The 13,804-nt window shown below is 35.4% G+C and overlaps 2 protein-coding genes across 3 annotated transcripts; both read right to left on the bottom strand.

Annotated features, from left to right (window-relative positions):
- Nucleotides 1-1,966: 1,966 nt before the first annotated feature.
- LOC120000953 (bZIP transcription factor 44-like) lies at nt 1,967-3,348 on the bottom strand. Its single transcript, XM_038849131.1, has one exon. The coding sequence runs from the start codon at nt 2,768-2,770 to the stop codon at nt 2,285-2,287; it is 486 nt and encodes a 161-aa protein (XP_038705059.1). The 5' UTR covers nt 2,771-3,348; the 3' UTR covers nt 1,967-2,284.
- A 7,249-nt stretch (nt 3,349-10,597) lies between these two features.
- On the bottom strand, nt 10,598-13,707 carry LOC120000555 (mitogen-activated protein kinase homolog NTF3-like). Of its 2 annotated transcripts, XM_038848680.1 has the most exons (3): nt 13,204-13,707; nt 12,302-12,726; nt 10,598-11,658 (listed from the first exon to the last, which is right to left on the bottom strand). In XM_038848680.1, the coding sequence occupies exons 2-3, from the start codon at nt 12,722-12,724 to the stop codon at nt 10,963-10,965; spliced, it is 1,119 nt and encodes a 372-aa protein (XP_038704608.1). In that variant the 5' UTR covers nt 12,725-12,726; nt 13,204-13,707; the 3' UTR covers nt 10,598-10,962. The 2 variants fall into 2 exon arrangements, with proteins under 2 accessions (XP_038704608.1, XP_038704609.1); XM_038848681.1 differs by lacking the exon at nt 13,204-13,707 and having other exon boundaries at nt 12,302-12,745.
- Nucleotides 13,708-13,804: the final 97 nt, after the last annotated feature.

Below are 13,804 nucleotides of genomic sequence, written 5' to 3'. Positions count from 1 at the left end.
TTTTAGATTAATGTACAAGGTAAACGTTAAGTGATTTTATATTAATATTATTAGTCATTTAATATAATCGTAATTTAGATACGCCAAACGCACCTCACAGCACCGCACCACAGTTTTAAAAATGATACGCCAAACATCTTTTTGCATTCCAACTCACCTCACAGTACCACAGTTTTTTACCTCACAACATCTCATCACACCTCACAGCAGTTGACAACACTCCCAAACAGGCAAATTAACGTTACTCGCAAGATAAAAGCTGGAAACTGCTGGAACTTCCCACTAATTGCTAAACTAAGGGAAAGAAAATGACACCACACTCAACTCAACTGCTTGGACCGTACAACCGAAATTTAACTTATTCAAGTGCTGCTATGAATATATTATGCTTCTTGAATCAATCAAAACAGAAACAAAGAAATGCATGACCTATGGATTCATCATCTTTTGCTTTCCTCTTATAGGATTTCTCTCTTTTGTAGGATATATATATATATTAATTGTCTACCTAAATTTACCTACTTTCTTAGTTTTTTTTTTTATTATTTAAAATTTCTTTTCAAGATTTTGCTGATTGGTTTAGCATACTTTTCACCCATACCATGTATACTACTAGGCAAAACCATTTTTGAAATTATAATTTTATGTACTCCATATGCAAATATTTTCCTTTTAAAACTGTCAACAAATGTCTATGTTTTATTGGTCCTATATTTTATTTGATAATCTGTTTATTTATTCATTCATAAGTGCAATGACTTCTCATAAGCACATGCACAACAAATTACAATCAACACAGACATGCCAACCCACAAAAACAAATGAGCTAAAAGCGTTCAAGGGTCAACAAATATATGTATGTATGTATACTTAAATACATAAATCCAACTTAGCTAACATGCACTTGTTTTTGCACCGAAACGTAGATTGGTTGAAGGTGCTTGACAGCCCACAATAAAACATGTAAAAATTAAACTCAAGGGAATTTGATTAATTGAGAATAAATTGTTAAGACTTATATTTAACATCAATTAATTAAATATAAATCATCAATTTATAAATAAATATTCAATCTCTCTAAATTAAGAGCATCTTTTAAAAGATAAAATAATGCGAATTTTAGCCGTAATGAACATTATTTCTACGACTTGTTAGGAATGGATTGGATTAGAAAAAAGAAGATAGAATCTCTTTAATAGTTGAATGATTGATTGGCGCAGCCATATTGGACAACAATTCGAGTTTATCAAGTACAGTAGTACTCTGTTATCAGATTTATATATATACAGCTTCTTTGTTTATCTATCTATCTGCACATTGACTTTGTCTTAAACAAGTACACCAGCAGACCAGCTGTGAGTCGATAAAAAGACAAAATATTATATATATGGATCTCCTAGTTGTCTTACATAAAAGCTAGTGGAATTTCAGGTCATCCAATGGAGAAAGGAAAATTATATACACACACAGCAATAGCTATAATGGATATATTGGTAATCAAATAATGTTGAATATGAAAATAATGCGCTTCATAAATGACAATTTATCCAACAATATTGTGTTGCTATGCATGTGTATGTCTTATAGCAGCAAGAACATGCTTTAGTGGCCACACGTCTTTTGCATATGTTTATATTCGATTCCTATCAAGCTCGTACATACATATACTTGTCGCACACATTAGCACTGGATGCGAATTCTCATATATATATATATATACATATATAAAGTAAACAATTTTTATGCACAAAACTGATAATGAACGGAATCGGAGACATACATAATATGCGAAGATTTTATCTCTACATAATTTATGTGGAGAAGTTATTTCCATATATTGAACCTGTGATTTTTATATTTGTATCCCTATAACTCTATTACTGAAACTTTTATATATAAACGAGAAAATAATAATTAACTAAAAAAAGTTATAAAAAAAAACCGAAATATAAGGTGGAACACTACGTATATAAACCACTAATGAAATTAATTTATATATTATACATAAAATATTGCCAAGCAACCACAATACATTAAGGGCTCTTCAGTCTTCACACACCATATTTTACATAGTGAGCTCCTAAAGTAACTAATCACCATTTTCCCCTTAATTTACTATTTATAATCACATAACATGGCCCACTCAAAGTACTACTAATTAATAATTATGACAATAAATGAAAACCCCTAATTTTCTTACCCGACTCATTAAATCCCCAACGAAACAAAGGATGTGAAATGACTATTTTAGCCCTGGTGGATCTGTTCATGATCGATCGATCAATCAATATGGGAAGGTATGATCTGCAGATGCCATGATTGGTTGTTGGTTAAGATAAATCAGATTAGATGGGTTGTTGTTGTTGTTCATGAAGATATCATCATGATGATGATCCGTCTTGAAAACTCCACTGCTTGTGTTGTCGATGAAGTGAAGGATCTCATTGAGAGATTCAAGTCTCTGGCCTAATTCCATCATTTGAGCTCTGAAAATGGAGTTTTCAGCCTCAATGTTGAGGAAATGTTGTGTAGTGAGATTGATGCTGGTGAGGATTTGGTTATTCTCGTTCCTCAGTTCACCCACTTGGGTCATCAAATCATCCAAGTGTTTCTGTTTTCTCATCCTGGATCTTCTTGCAGATTCACGGTTTGATTGCATTCTCTTCCTTTTTCTCTGGTCCATCTGCAACTGCTGCAATTCCTCTTCAGATCCTGAGTTCTGAAGCTGGGCAGTGGAGACTGAGCTTGAATTCCCACTAGAAGATGCCATGGATAATTGATTTACAACACAAAGAACAAGAAGAACTGATAAAACCCAGGAAATTTGGGTTGATTTTAGGCCGATCTGACCTTATAACAGCTGATTTTAGTTGATTATATATATGCAGTGATAGAGAGGGTTATTTATGAAAAAACATAGAACCAGTAGAGAAAAACAACAGAGAAGGATTGAACAAGGTGGGTCCTGCGTCTGAGAGATGATCCGATCATAAACCCTGACCGGAGGACTTCACTAAGAACTGTAAACATGAATCTCAAACATTAAGATCAAGATCTCCAGCATCCAGATTTTACACAAACAAAATCTTGACTACAGAACAACCACAGATCTGAATAAAAAAAAAAACCCCAGAAATAGTGTCTGATTTTTCAATGGTTCTTGGCACAAACCCAGAAACAAAAGAAAAGAAAGAGCAAAACCCACAAGCAAGAGAACCAAGAAAACAGAGAGAGACCCAAAAGCAGCAGAGCTTCAGCCCTTAAAACAAGAAGAGCAAGAAACTAAGCCTGAAATCTAAAGAGGGGGAAGATAGGAGGAGGAAGAGGTTTGTGAGAGTGTTGAGGGGTCAATTTATAGAACAAAATGAGGAAAAGAAAATGAGAGAAAACCCAATAAATAAAATTTGAAAATGGAGGAATAAAAGTAATGGAATATCCTAATTCCTAAGCTAGGAAGGAGAGTTGTTGAGGAATCACCCATCTAATGATATAGAGACGAAATTTTCGCAACCGTCCAATTCTACAGCTGGCGAGCCAGACAACCATTCATTAATAAATAAATCATTATTTTTCTTTTTGTACTTTTTACCTCATTTTTACCGCCAGTCCGTACCGGAATTACCTGTTGAGTTACACTTCAGTAGGTGGAAGAGGCACCTGCTTGCAGCATAAAAAATCCAAGGATAAACATGATATTCTAGACATTACAGGATGTAGTGAAATGGCCTCACATCTATAGCTCAATCTAGGGGTGTTCACAAAAGATTTTTTTTATATAAATTTAACCTATCAAACAATCAATTTTTTTTTCTTCATTTTTTGGTCTCTTTTTTTTTCGATTTGATTTGATTTTTAATAGAGAAACATATAGTTTTAAAAAAAAAGACCAATCAATTCAATTTCGGTTTTGGTAGGGTTTTTTAACAGCCCGCCTCAATCAATGGGTTTGCTCTAGGATTTGTGCTACATTAACATTAGCCCTAAAGCAAAGTAATATAGAATTATATGTGGATTATGCAGATATAGTGAGGACACCTTTTGGGTTAATTTTTAAGGGATTTTCTTTTATAAAAAAAAAATCAGTATTCGTAGCTTGTTGAGACTTGAGAATGGCAATAGAATACATTCATGCATGTATGGATATTTTAACAAGAAAAAAGAAGCCGCTAATTTGACCAAGAAAGAAAAAGACTACTCAAATTCTTGTTGAAGGCTTCAAAATCCAAATTCAATTCCTAGTACTAGAGGTTTATCAGTTCATGTTAAGATAAAAAATATCCCACATCAAAAAAGTTGAGGGAAAACAAAGTGTTCTATAAGTTAAGTTCAATAATTCCCAATTGTAACGTGTTTTTAAGGTCAAAATTGTGTGGACCTAAATCCTCAAAGCGTTCAATACCTCTATAAGTTGTTTGGGTTGGATATTTGAAAATCATATCGAAGAAATCTCCCGTTTGGATCACTTGTTGGGACTTTTGAATGTCATTACGGATAAACCATCTACAACGTGAGGGATACCAAATACAAAAGCCCTAATCCAAATGGTCCATTTATTGAGTCTAGCATAACTGAGTTCACAAATCCAAAAAGAGTATTAAGATAAAAATGTCTCATATCGAAAGGCAAAATGCTTTATAAGTTAAAAGATTCAACCATTCTCAATTGTTGGTCTTCATTTTAAGAACAAAATCATGCATGCAACATGCCTAAAAACCCAACAAACAATTTAATACGACAAGTTGTTAAATATCCAACCACTTTTGTATTATTAAACTCTTTGTACACCCACATAACTCCGTATGGGGACAAAACTTTTGGGACAGAACAATTTAGCTGACAATCTTGACCATATTAACTCAGCATAGTTCGCAAACCATTGATTGAAGCTCTATATTTAGTAACTAAGAATATTGTTGTCCTTTCAACCTCGTAAGAGGTAAAACTATATATGAAGTCTCTCTTGGAAATTTTGTTATTGTTGTCCGTCCATCTGCATTTAGACATAAATACACGAATGGTTAATCAAATGAGCGGACGACCTTAGGTGATGGTGACCCTATCTAATACCTCAATTCCTTTCTATGACTAATCTTATAAATAAATAAATAATTAGATCAGACATAAATGATGGCATAGCTTGTTAAGACTTGTATCTCATATCGATTAGGTACAAACTAACGATATGATTTATAAGTAAAGAACTAATCTCTCTCAACTAAGAAAACCCTTTTAAGGATAATATCGAATAATGAATTTTTTGGGTTTAATTTATGCGGTCCTCTCACAAATATCTGATTTATAATATAGCTATTTGGGGGTATATAGAGAACGGCAAGTGTGATACAAAATATACTGGTGTCATCATTTGACAATATTCAGATACTACCTATTAATCATTTAATTGGACAAATTTCTATTGAGAAAAAAATAAAGACCTCCTTCCTTCCTTCCTTCCTTCCTTCCTCACTCAACTGATAAGAAAAGTATAGTGGTAATACATACAACATCCCTTCACTATAAAGTCAAAAAGAAAAGGAGAGATATATGATGACAATCTCATCTCATCTTTTGTAAGATTTCAAACTAAAACTTGCAAACATTCATACAAGTACTTGATTCTCGGATATTGAATTTGGCTATCTAGAGAGCTCTATAATATCATATGTCAAGTGGACATAATTCTAATAAGTTAAAATATGATAGGACCTATTGTGCTATATACCAAGGGTATTAGATAGACATAATGATAGAAAACATATACTATAAACATCATAATATTGTTCACCTCAATTATTGTTGGTTGTAGTGTAGAAGTTGAGTAACAAAAGTTCGTTCCCTGAAATGATCAATTTGACCGCGGTAATTCTTAACGTAAGGGGGAGCTCATGAGTTTAAATTTATGGGTGTTTTCATTATCCCAATTTACGATGTAAGCTCTCACTTAATCCAACATGTGCGAATGTTACCTGTGTTATCTTCCCACACTAGGTCTCAACTCAGGTCTCAACTAATTCATGGGAGTCGCGAGGTCTTCCATGTGGTCCATGATAAACCAATCAATTGTCCAATGGTCAGTTGGGTGGGTTCTACTTTTAAAAGTAAGTGTAGAAGTTGAGTTATAGTGTTTACATAGGTATATGTGTGTGTGTGTATGTATCAATCAAGTTGATTTGAAACAACGATACATAATGTGGTCCCTTAAAGATAGCACATACATAAGAGAGAAGATCTGAAAGCTTCAAGCTTGAAAGTAGACTAAACAATCTTCAAAATTTGGTCATGAAAAAAGCTGGTTATATAACTTCTGCATGCATGTGTTGGCACGTCTCTCTTTAGCACAAGTGATAAGGCACACCCTTTAATTTAAAGGTGTTACTTACTACACGTAGGGTGTTTTCCCAAGTTGCTTAGTTAAACCTTTTTTTTGGTATATCCATAAATGTACAACAATGTAAAGCTAAATGCACAAGTTGGTCCTTATTGATTGATTCAGTAGAATGCTTCTAGGTATTATCATAACTTGATTTCTTGAGAGAATTAGCTAATTAGGCAAGTTTTGGATGGTTTACATCTATGTATGAACAGAAGAATAAGATGCAATACCATCCACTTACCCCGCCAACCACTTGAGTGATAGTCTCATTGGTGAATTTCTCTAAGCTCAAACAGTATGGACTCGGAAGATCTTGAATTCGATTTCCATTGGGAATAATACTTTTATTGCCACGCATTGGGTTTTGACCCAATTTACTCTGTCGTTAGATGGAAAACTTCTATACTCGCAGACATGATGGTCCAAATTTAAGCTCATATCGAATATCCAAATGATAAACTTGTATGGTGTCGTTTTCGCCTCAATTACCAAAAAAAATCTATGCTCTTTGGATATCTGATATGAACTTCTTTTTTTTTGATATATACATAAATGTGGAACAATGTAAGGCTATGCACAAGTTGGTCCTTATTGATTGATTCAGTAGAGTTCTTCTAGGTATGATCATTACTTTATTTTTTGAGGGAATTAGCTAATTAGGCAAGCTTTGGATGGTTTTTACATCTGTGTATGAATGGAACAACAAGGTGCAAACCATCCACTTACCTTGCCATATGAATATATATCGGTTGTGGCTAAATAAACAAGTATCAATCCATGCACTCCCCATGCGCAGGTGTCCTTTTATAGTTTCTTTTTTTATGATAAACTCTCTTTCCCTACATCGCTACATCAGCAAGTTGCACTACGTACTGATGAAAGTGCTGGTCGAGTTGGTAGCGATGAATCATGTTAGACAAGAGTGTTATTCATTGTAGCAAACGAATGACTCGCAACTTTGTCAAGATTAATTTCTCACATACGATACGATTGACATAACTGAACAGAGTGGTATGTAATTAAAGACTTTACACCTCTCACACGCGAGAACGTGTTTTTTGAGCCTAAGAACCAATGGTGTGACTCATGAAGAATAAATCCGTGCAGGCTTGTGGCCCAAAACATACAATATCCTTAATATGTTTGAGTTTGGGTTTCCAACATGGTATCAGAGCAACGTTTCGGTCTATTTGTACATGGCCGATCTACATGTCAACTTGTTGGTTTGGCATAACTCAGCTCACAAGTGCATAGAGGAGTGTCAAGACTAATATCTCACATTGGATTGACATAACCCAACCGAATGGTATATAAGTAAAGATCTTGCATCTCTCACTCAATGATACATTTTCTGAGTCTAAGAGCCAATGACAATGTTCTATGAAGAACAAATTTATGCGGGCCCGTAATCCAGAGTGGACAATATATACTTATGTGTTTGAGCTTGAATTTCCAATAGACTTGGTCGTTAAAAAATTATGCATTTTGTTTGTTAGTCATGGCAATGTATGATGTATTTATCTTAAAAAAAAGAAAGAAGCAAATTACCATAAGAACAAAAGAACTAAAAGGGTCAGACAGTGAACCCTGACCCCCTTAGAACAGCAATGAATGTGACCCAAAAGATGCTTGTCTACTGTCTAATAGGATCTTGTTGTGCCAAAAGAATATACTGCTATACTCTCCAAGTTTAACTCCACCTAATTAATTAATAACTCGTTAATTTAAATGTCAAATCGATACAAGAAATTTTATTCAAGTTTAATTAGACCCACTAGTTATAATTATACTCAAGCTCTCATGATTAATCTAGTTTTTAAATAATATGTGTTAAATTAGTGCTCCTGTTTCTTTGTTATCTTTTGCCTCTTTTTATTAAACTTTAACTGGGAAAGTTGTTTAAAATTGATGATGTTTTTGCCACTTAGTAATCATGCTAATTTTTAATTTTCCTGGATAGCCCGTCCCTCCACACTAACAATTGTTAGTTTTTTTTTTTTTTTTTCCTTTTTCTCAAAAGTCGTACGGTTTTTTGTCCTCCCAAACCATTCTGACCTAAGTTCCCACATCTAAGCAATGTGGTATTTGTTTAGATAGCGTTTCCGCTACACGATTTTTTTCCCTCCCAAATCATTATTACCTTCTCTCATCTACGTGATATGGTATTTGTCTAGGTAGCCTTTCTGCTATGTTGCTTGGCCCAGGCCGTCCATACCTAGACATGGGGATGCACACTCAAAGATGAATTGTTCTGATGCCAAATGGAATAAGCTCGCCCCTCCACAACACGAACAATAGTTTGTTCGCTTTTTTGCCTGAAACTCGCACAATTTTATCCTCTCAAACCCAATCAAACTCATTCTAACTAGAAAGTTTGAACTCAATTATATTTTGCACCAAGTTTCGACGTCTCTTAGATGTGGGATTGTACCATGCTCTAATTGTTGTGATTTGGATGATAAAAAAGTTGGTGCAATTCAATTCAAACACTTCTCATTAATTAAGAGAGAGAGATCGAGAAGGAAGGACCAGAGACGGCTTTTTGTGGTGGTCGCTCTCTGTAGAGTCGTCATGACAAAAGGGTTCTCCTCTTCCTCCTACTTTTGCTTTTGCAAAAGAAAACAAAGTGTTATTTGCATTTCCCAGACAATGATTTTCACATGCTTTCTTTTTTCCATTCTTTGCCTTTTAGTTTTTTTTCGTTTTCTTTTTCTTGATAATTCTTGAAGTAGATTGTAGATTCTTCTATACTCATTTGGAGTGCCAATTCATGCTCCAGAATTTTCAGTAAAAAAAAATAGTAGGATCAAACAGTACAGACTCGAGAAGTACTGAATTTGATTCTCATTGAAAAATTGTGGCCACATTATATTTTGATCAAATTTACCCCGTTATCATATGAGAAATTTATGTGACCCCAATTTAAACCCATATAGAATATACATATGGCCAATTTATATAAATTCATACATTCTCGATCACCAAAAAAAATGGTATATATATGAGCTAAACCCAATCTTCATCCTGGTTGAACTTAATTGAAGTGGAATTTCAATCACCATGTGCATCCCAACATATAGAGAACCTCTAAGTTAGTCACCATCACTTTCACAAGTACTATATATATATATATATATAAGTTATTCCCTTATATGAGATCTTTGTAGGCATACAAATCACCTTAATCTTCATCAACGTACGGCCATGTGATGCTTTAATATGCATGACAAAAGGCATACACGAAGCTGCAGCTTTATCCACCCTTATGGCTCCCACAATCTCTCCATTAGTATCCTCCAAATTAAAAGCATACAGCACTTGACCACTTGTACTGTGTGATCTTAGTCCATTTAGTTATATACCGAACTTTATGTCCGTCTAGGGCTGCTTTTCCATTCACAAATACCTTCAAGCCTAAGCTAACCGACCTTTTATCATGTGAGAGAGCTTGAATTGCTACTTAGAGCAGCTCCAGCTCCAGCAGATCCGGTAAAGAAGATCTATATCCTATTTTACACGATTGAAGATCAAAAAAAGTTGAAAACCACCCCTCATCAGATCTTGCATAATACATGATCTGTTCCTGTTTTCGCGGTGCGCGCTGAATTGGGGCACATTATGCAGTGAGAGAAAGCAAAATTACTCCTGATAAATATAGGACTGAAGGTGGATTCATTCCCTAGAGCAAGCTATCTGTCAAGGACAGCAGTCCAAAAATACTGAAAAGATAATTCAAAAGCAGCAGTCCAATCTTGGCTGCTGTTTATTTTCCATCTTAATCTAGTTGGAAAAGAGCTGCTCAAGCTGACAAAGAACATATCATGAGCTTTTTCTTGAAAACCTAATCTAATCAGCATCATCCAATTACCCTGTGTAACAAAAAGGGCAAGTCTGTGTAAAGAACACAAGCATACCACACAACACAGAACTATGATACAAAAACAAGTCAATATAAATAAGATAATACACAGCTAGTTATATGTCTCATAATTATATCCCACATGACCAAACGAGTACATTAAAACAAGGAACCATTTCAAGTTCAAGTGTTCAACCACTTAGCTTACTTAATACGCTGGATTTCAATATTGATACTACTTTCAGATAACATACAGTTATAATCAAGCAGCTATCATGACAAAACATATGCAACAAAGATTATATAATAGCTTGCTGGATGTATTCAGGTATGCATGCATATACAGTGTGCAGATTGTTTTACCATGCTAGAAAATGAAGAGATTATTCTCATAAACTTCCATGGTAAGAGTAATATTGTCTCGTACATAATTTACAAGGAACAGATGTTCCAGACATTACAGCAGCAAGTATGTACAGATCGTACTTGTTCATTTCATACAGAGCTTAAACTTATGAACACGTTCTCACAACAAAGTTAGTTGCTGCATGTATTAGCAGCTAGTGGCCAACGCATGCCATTTTACTTTATTTTAAGCGAATAAGCAGGGAAGCATAAATAAACTAGAAGGCTCTTTAAAATGAGAAGAAGCCAAAAACTAGCTTAAAGGACTTCCCTTCAAGAAAAACAGCCACTCAATGCCCCACTGCAGAGTTCATAAACAAAAGGATTAGGAGCATGACCCCACATTGGCCGCAGCAGCTTCAGGATGATAGCAGAGAACTTCCTTCCACATCATCTCCCTTGTCATTTCTTCATCCAAATCATCATCTATGTCAAGATCAATCGGCACTTGAGCTGAGGGATCACAATTGGGATCATACAGTGCAGACATGTAAGGATGTTGGAGTGCTTCTGTCACACTAATCCGCTTCGACGGATCAAAAACAAGCATCTTTTGCAGCAAATCAATCGCCATAGGATGGGCATTAGGGTAAAGACCGGAAAACGGGGAACCGGCAGAATATGGGAGTGTTTTGATGTAATTTCTTGCCTTTGGGTTATCAATAAATTCGAGATCCTCTTGTCTCTGGCTGCCAAGGATGTTGATGATAAGCTTGAGCTGGTTCAGACACTCTGTACCAGGGAAGATAGGCTTTCGGCCAAGAAGTTCAGCAAAGATGCATCCAACAGACCACACATCAATTGATGTTCCATAATCGTCACAGCAAAGGAGGAGTTCTGGGGCTCGATACCAGCGAGTGACAACATACTCAGTCATGAATTGGCCCTTGCCTGTGCTAGTGCGTGCCAGCCCAAAATCACATATTTTCAGGTCACAGTTTGCATTCACAAGAAGGTTCCCAGGCTTCAAGTCACGGTGGAGAATATTTGCTGAGTGAAGATAATTAAGACCTCGAAGCAGCTGCACCAGGAAAAATGAATTAGTCTAAAGAAATCAATATTTTCAAAAATCCCTTCATACTGCTACCAGCCACCTTTAAACGATAAGAAACCATTTCACTAGAACACTTTTATCAAATGGTATGGCAACCATGTATGGCATGACAGTCAGCCAAAACAGCCTATAAGGTGAGAATAAAGGAGGGATTTCTGTAAAATCCTTATGTATAAAGCAATTCCAAAGAGTCATAACAATCATCTCAAAATTCTGAAGACGTCATGACATTTGATTTCAAGGGAAAGATGGAGCACAGTAACCATTCTCTTTCAATGAAGTAAAGCATTCCAGCCAGTTAATATAGCCTCCTGGGTCAACAAAAGGTTGAGAAGCATGTAAAACATTCATCTGAAGTAATTCCAAATTAATTGGCATAGCAATCAATTAAAATTCTCACAATTCCATGGAAAATTATGTCACAAGTATACAATATCAATCAAACAGTATTGCTTAAATCTACGTAAAACTGAAAAGGAACTTCCACGACACCATTCATAAATTATTATACAAAAGTTTAGAAACTACTAGGGATGGAGATTGTTCATGATTGCATAGCTACCCACTTGTACACCTATGGATAAGAACAATGGAGCCATCTAAGACATACCTGGAAAAGGAAATATTGGCAGTGATCATTGCTCAGAAGTTGAGAAGATTTGATAATCTGATGCAGATCAGTATCCATGAGTTCATAAACCAGATAGACATCCTTGAAACTTCTCCTATGGATAGGCATCATTACATCTTTCAAAGCAATCACATTTTCATGACGAAGATGCCGAAGTAGCTTCACTTCACGCAGAGTTCTTAGAGCATCAGTGCGATTCTCAAAAACATTATGTATCTTTTTAATAGCAACCTTCTCGTTGGTCTCCCGATTTACAGAAGAACATACAATACCATAGGCTCCTCGACCAATTGGCTTTATGGGCACATATTTTGTATCAATCTCAAATAATGTTTGCCACATGGAGTAATAATGCTTCCCATGAATCATAACTCCATTTGGTGGCTCAACTGGAGTTGCCATTCCTGCAAATGGCTTCCATCAAGACCACTATAGACTAGACATCATTTAAAATGAACATGAGCTGAAAATGGTTCATCTTCTCCTAGTCAAGACCAAACAGAAATAGGATATATACTTTATGCTTCTAATTTAACAAGGCCCTGTAAATCATAGCAGTAGATTTCACATATAGTGGCAAGTCTTATTGAAAATTCAAAATCATTCTTCAACATTGAACAAGCCTAGAAATACTGATCAAATTTGATCTTTTTGGGGATTTTTAGAAGCTGATTAAAACTAAATTGAAACCACAAAACTTCATTGGAAAAAGTACAGGACTGCACCTCAGGAAATCATAAAAACTGATTATGTTCTAAAATTGTCATAAATGGGAAATTCACGAATAATCCTGTGAAACATAAGACTTTCTTTATATGTTAGTGCGTGTAGATATTCCATAAACGGCAACAAATAAATTTTGCTGTTAAAAAGCTACTTACTTCCTTCTGTGCTTCTCGCGTGATTTTTCTCTTACCCTCTGAAATCAAACTACACAAGTCTGCAACTTCCACCTTGCTTTCCCGCGAACCGAAAGCATCTGATAGAACCCCCCCACTTAAAGTCGAAATTTTCAGAAATCCACACTCAATTTCTCCCAATTCACTTCACGAATCACATCTTCTTCCCCTCAAATCCGTTTGAAGAACCCTAACCCGCACCAAATCCCTTGCATTCGCATCGAATTTTCGAAGCTCTAAAACTCGAACTCAGAATTCGATCATAGTGTTCGTGAAAGGCTAATTATAGTTACGAAGCGTTTGCAGAGATCAAAATTCTTTAGCCTCGTGATCGAACGTAAGCAGCGACAAGATAAATGTGGATTTTTGTTCGATCATGTAACGACAAGGTATAACGGATATACTTCTTTATCTCCTCTTAACGAGGTCGTCGTCGTCGAGGAGAAAACCAGACGACGTCGTCGCTTTAGGCTCAAGGAAAGGTCAGACTTTGACCGAGCATTCAGTCTGGATATTTGTTTTAAAAACGAAGTCGTTTAATCCTTTCTTCGGACGAAAAATATCTTAACATTTGAACTCGGCC

The sequence above is a fragment of the Tripterygium wilfordii genome, chromosome 6, assembly GCF_013401445.1.
Source record: "Tripterygium wilfordii isolate XIE 37 chromosome 6, ASM1340144v1, whole genome shotgun sequence".
Classification (NCBI taxonomy): domain Eukaryota; kingdom Viridiplantae; phylum Streptophyta; class Magnoliopsida; order Celastrales; family Celastraceae; genus Tripterygium; species Tripterygium wilfordii.
The sequence above is the reverse complement of the archived record's forward strand: the minus strand, read 5'-3'. Positions and strand labels throughout refer to the sequence as shown.

What these genes read in the sequence shown, in the direction of transcription:
- LOC120000953 (XM_038849131.1), bottom strand. Translation starts at nt 2,770, where the DNA reads ATGGCATCTTCTAGTGGGAATTCAAGCTCAGTCTCCACTGCCCAGCTT.
- LOC120000555 (XM_038848680.1), bottom strand. Translation starts at nt 12,724, where the DNA reads ATGGCAACTCCAGTTGAGCCACCAAATGGAGTTATGATTCATGGGAAG. An exon ending in GCCAATATTTCCTTTTCCAG is followed by an intron (nt 11,659 to 12,301) that starts GTATGTCTTAGA and finishes TTCCTGGTGCAG; the next exon opens with CTGCTTCGAGGTCTTAATTA.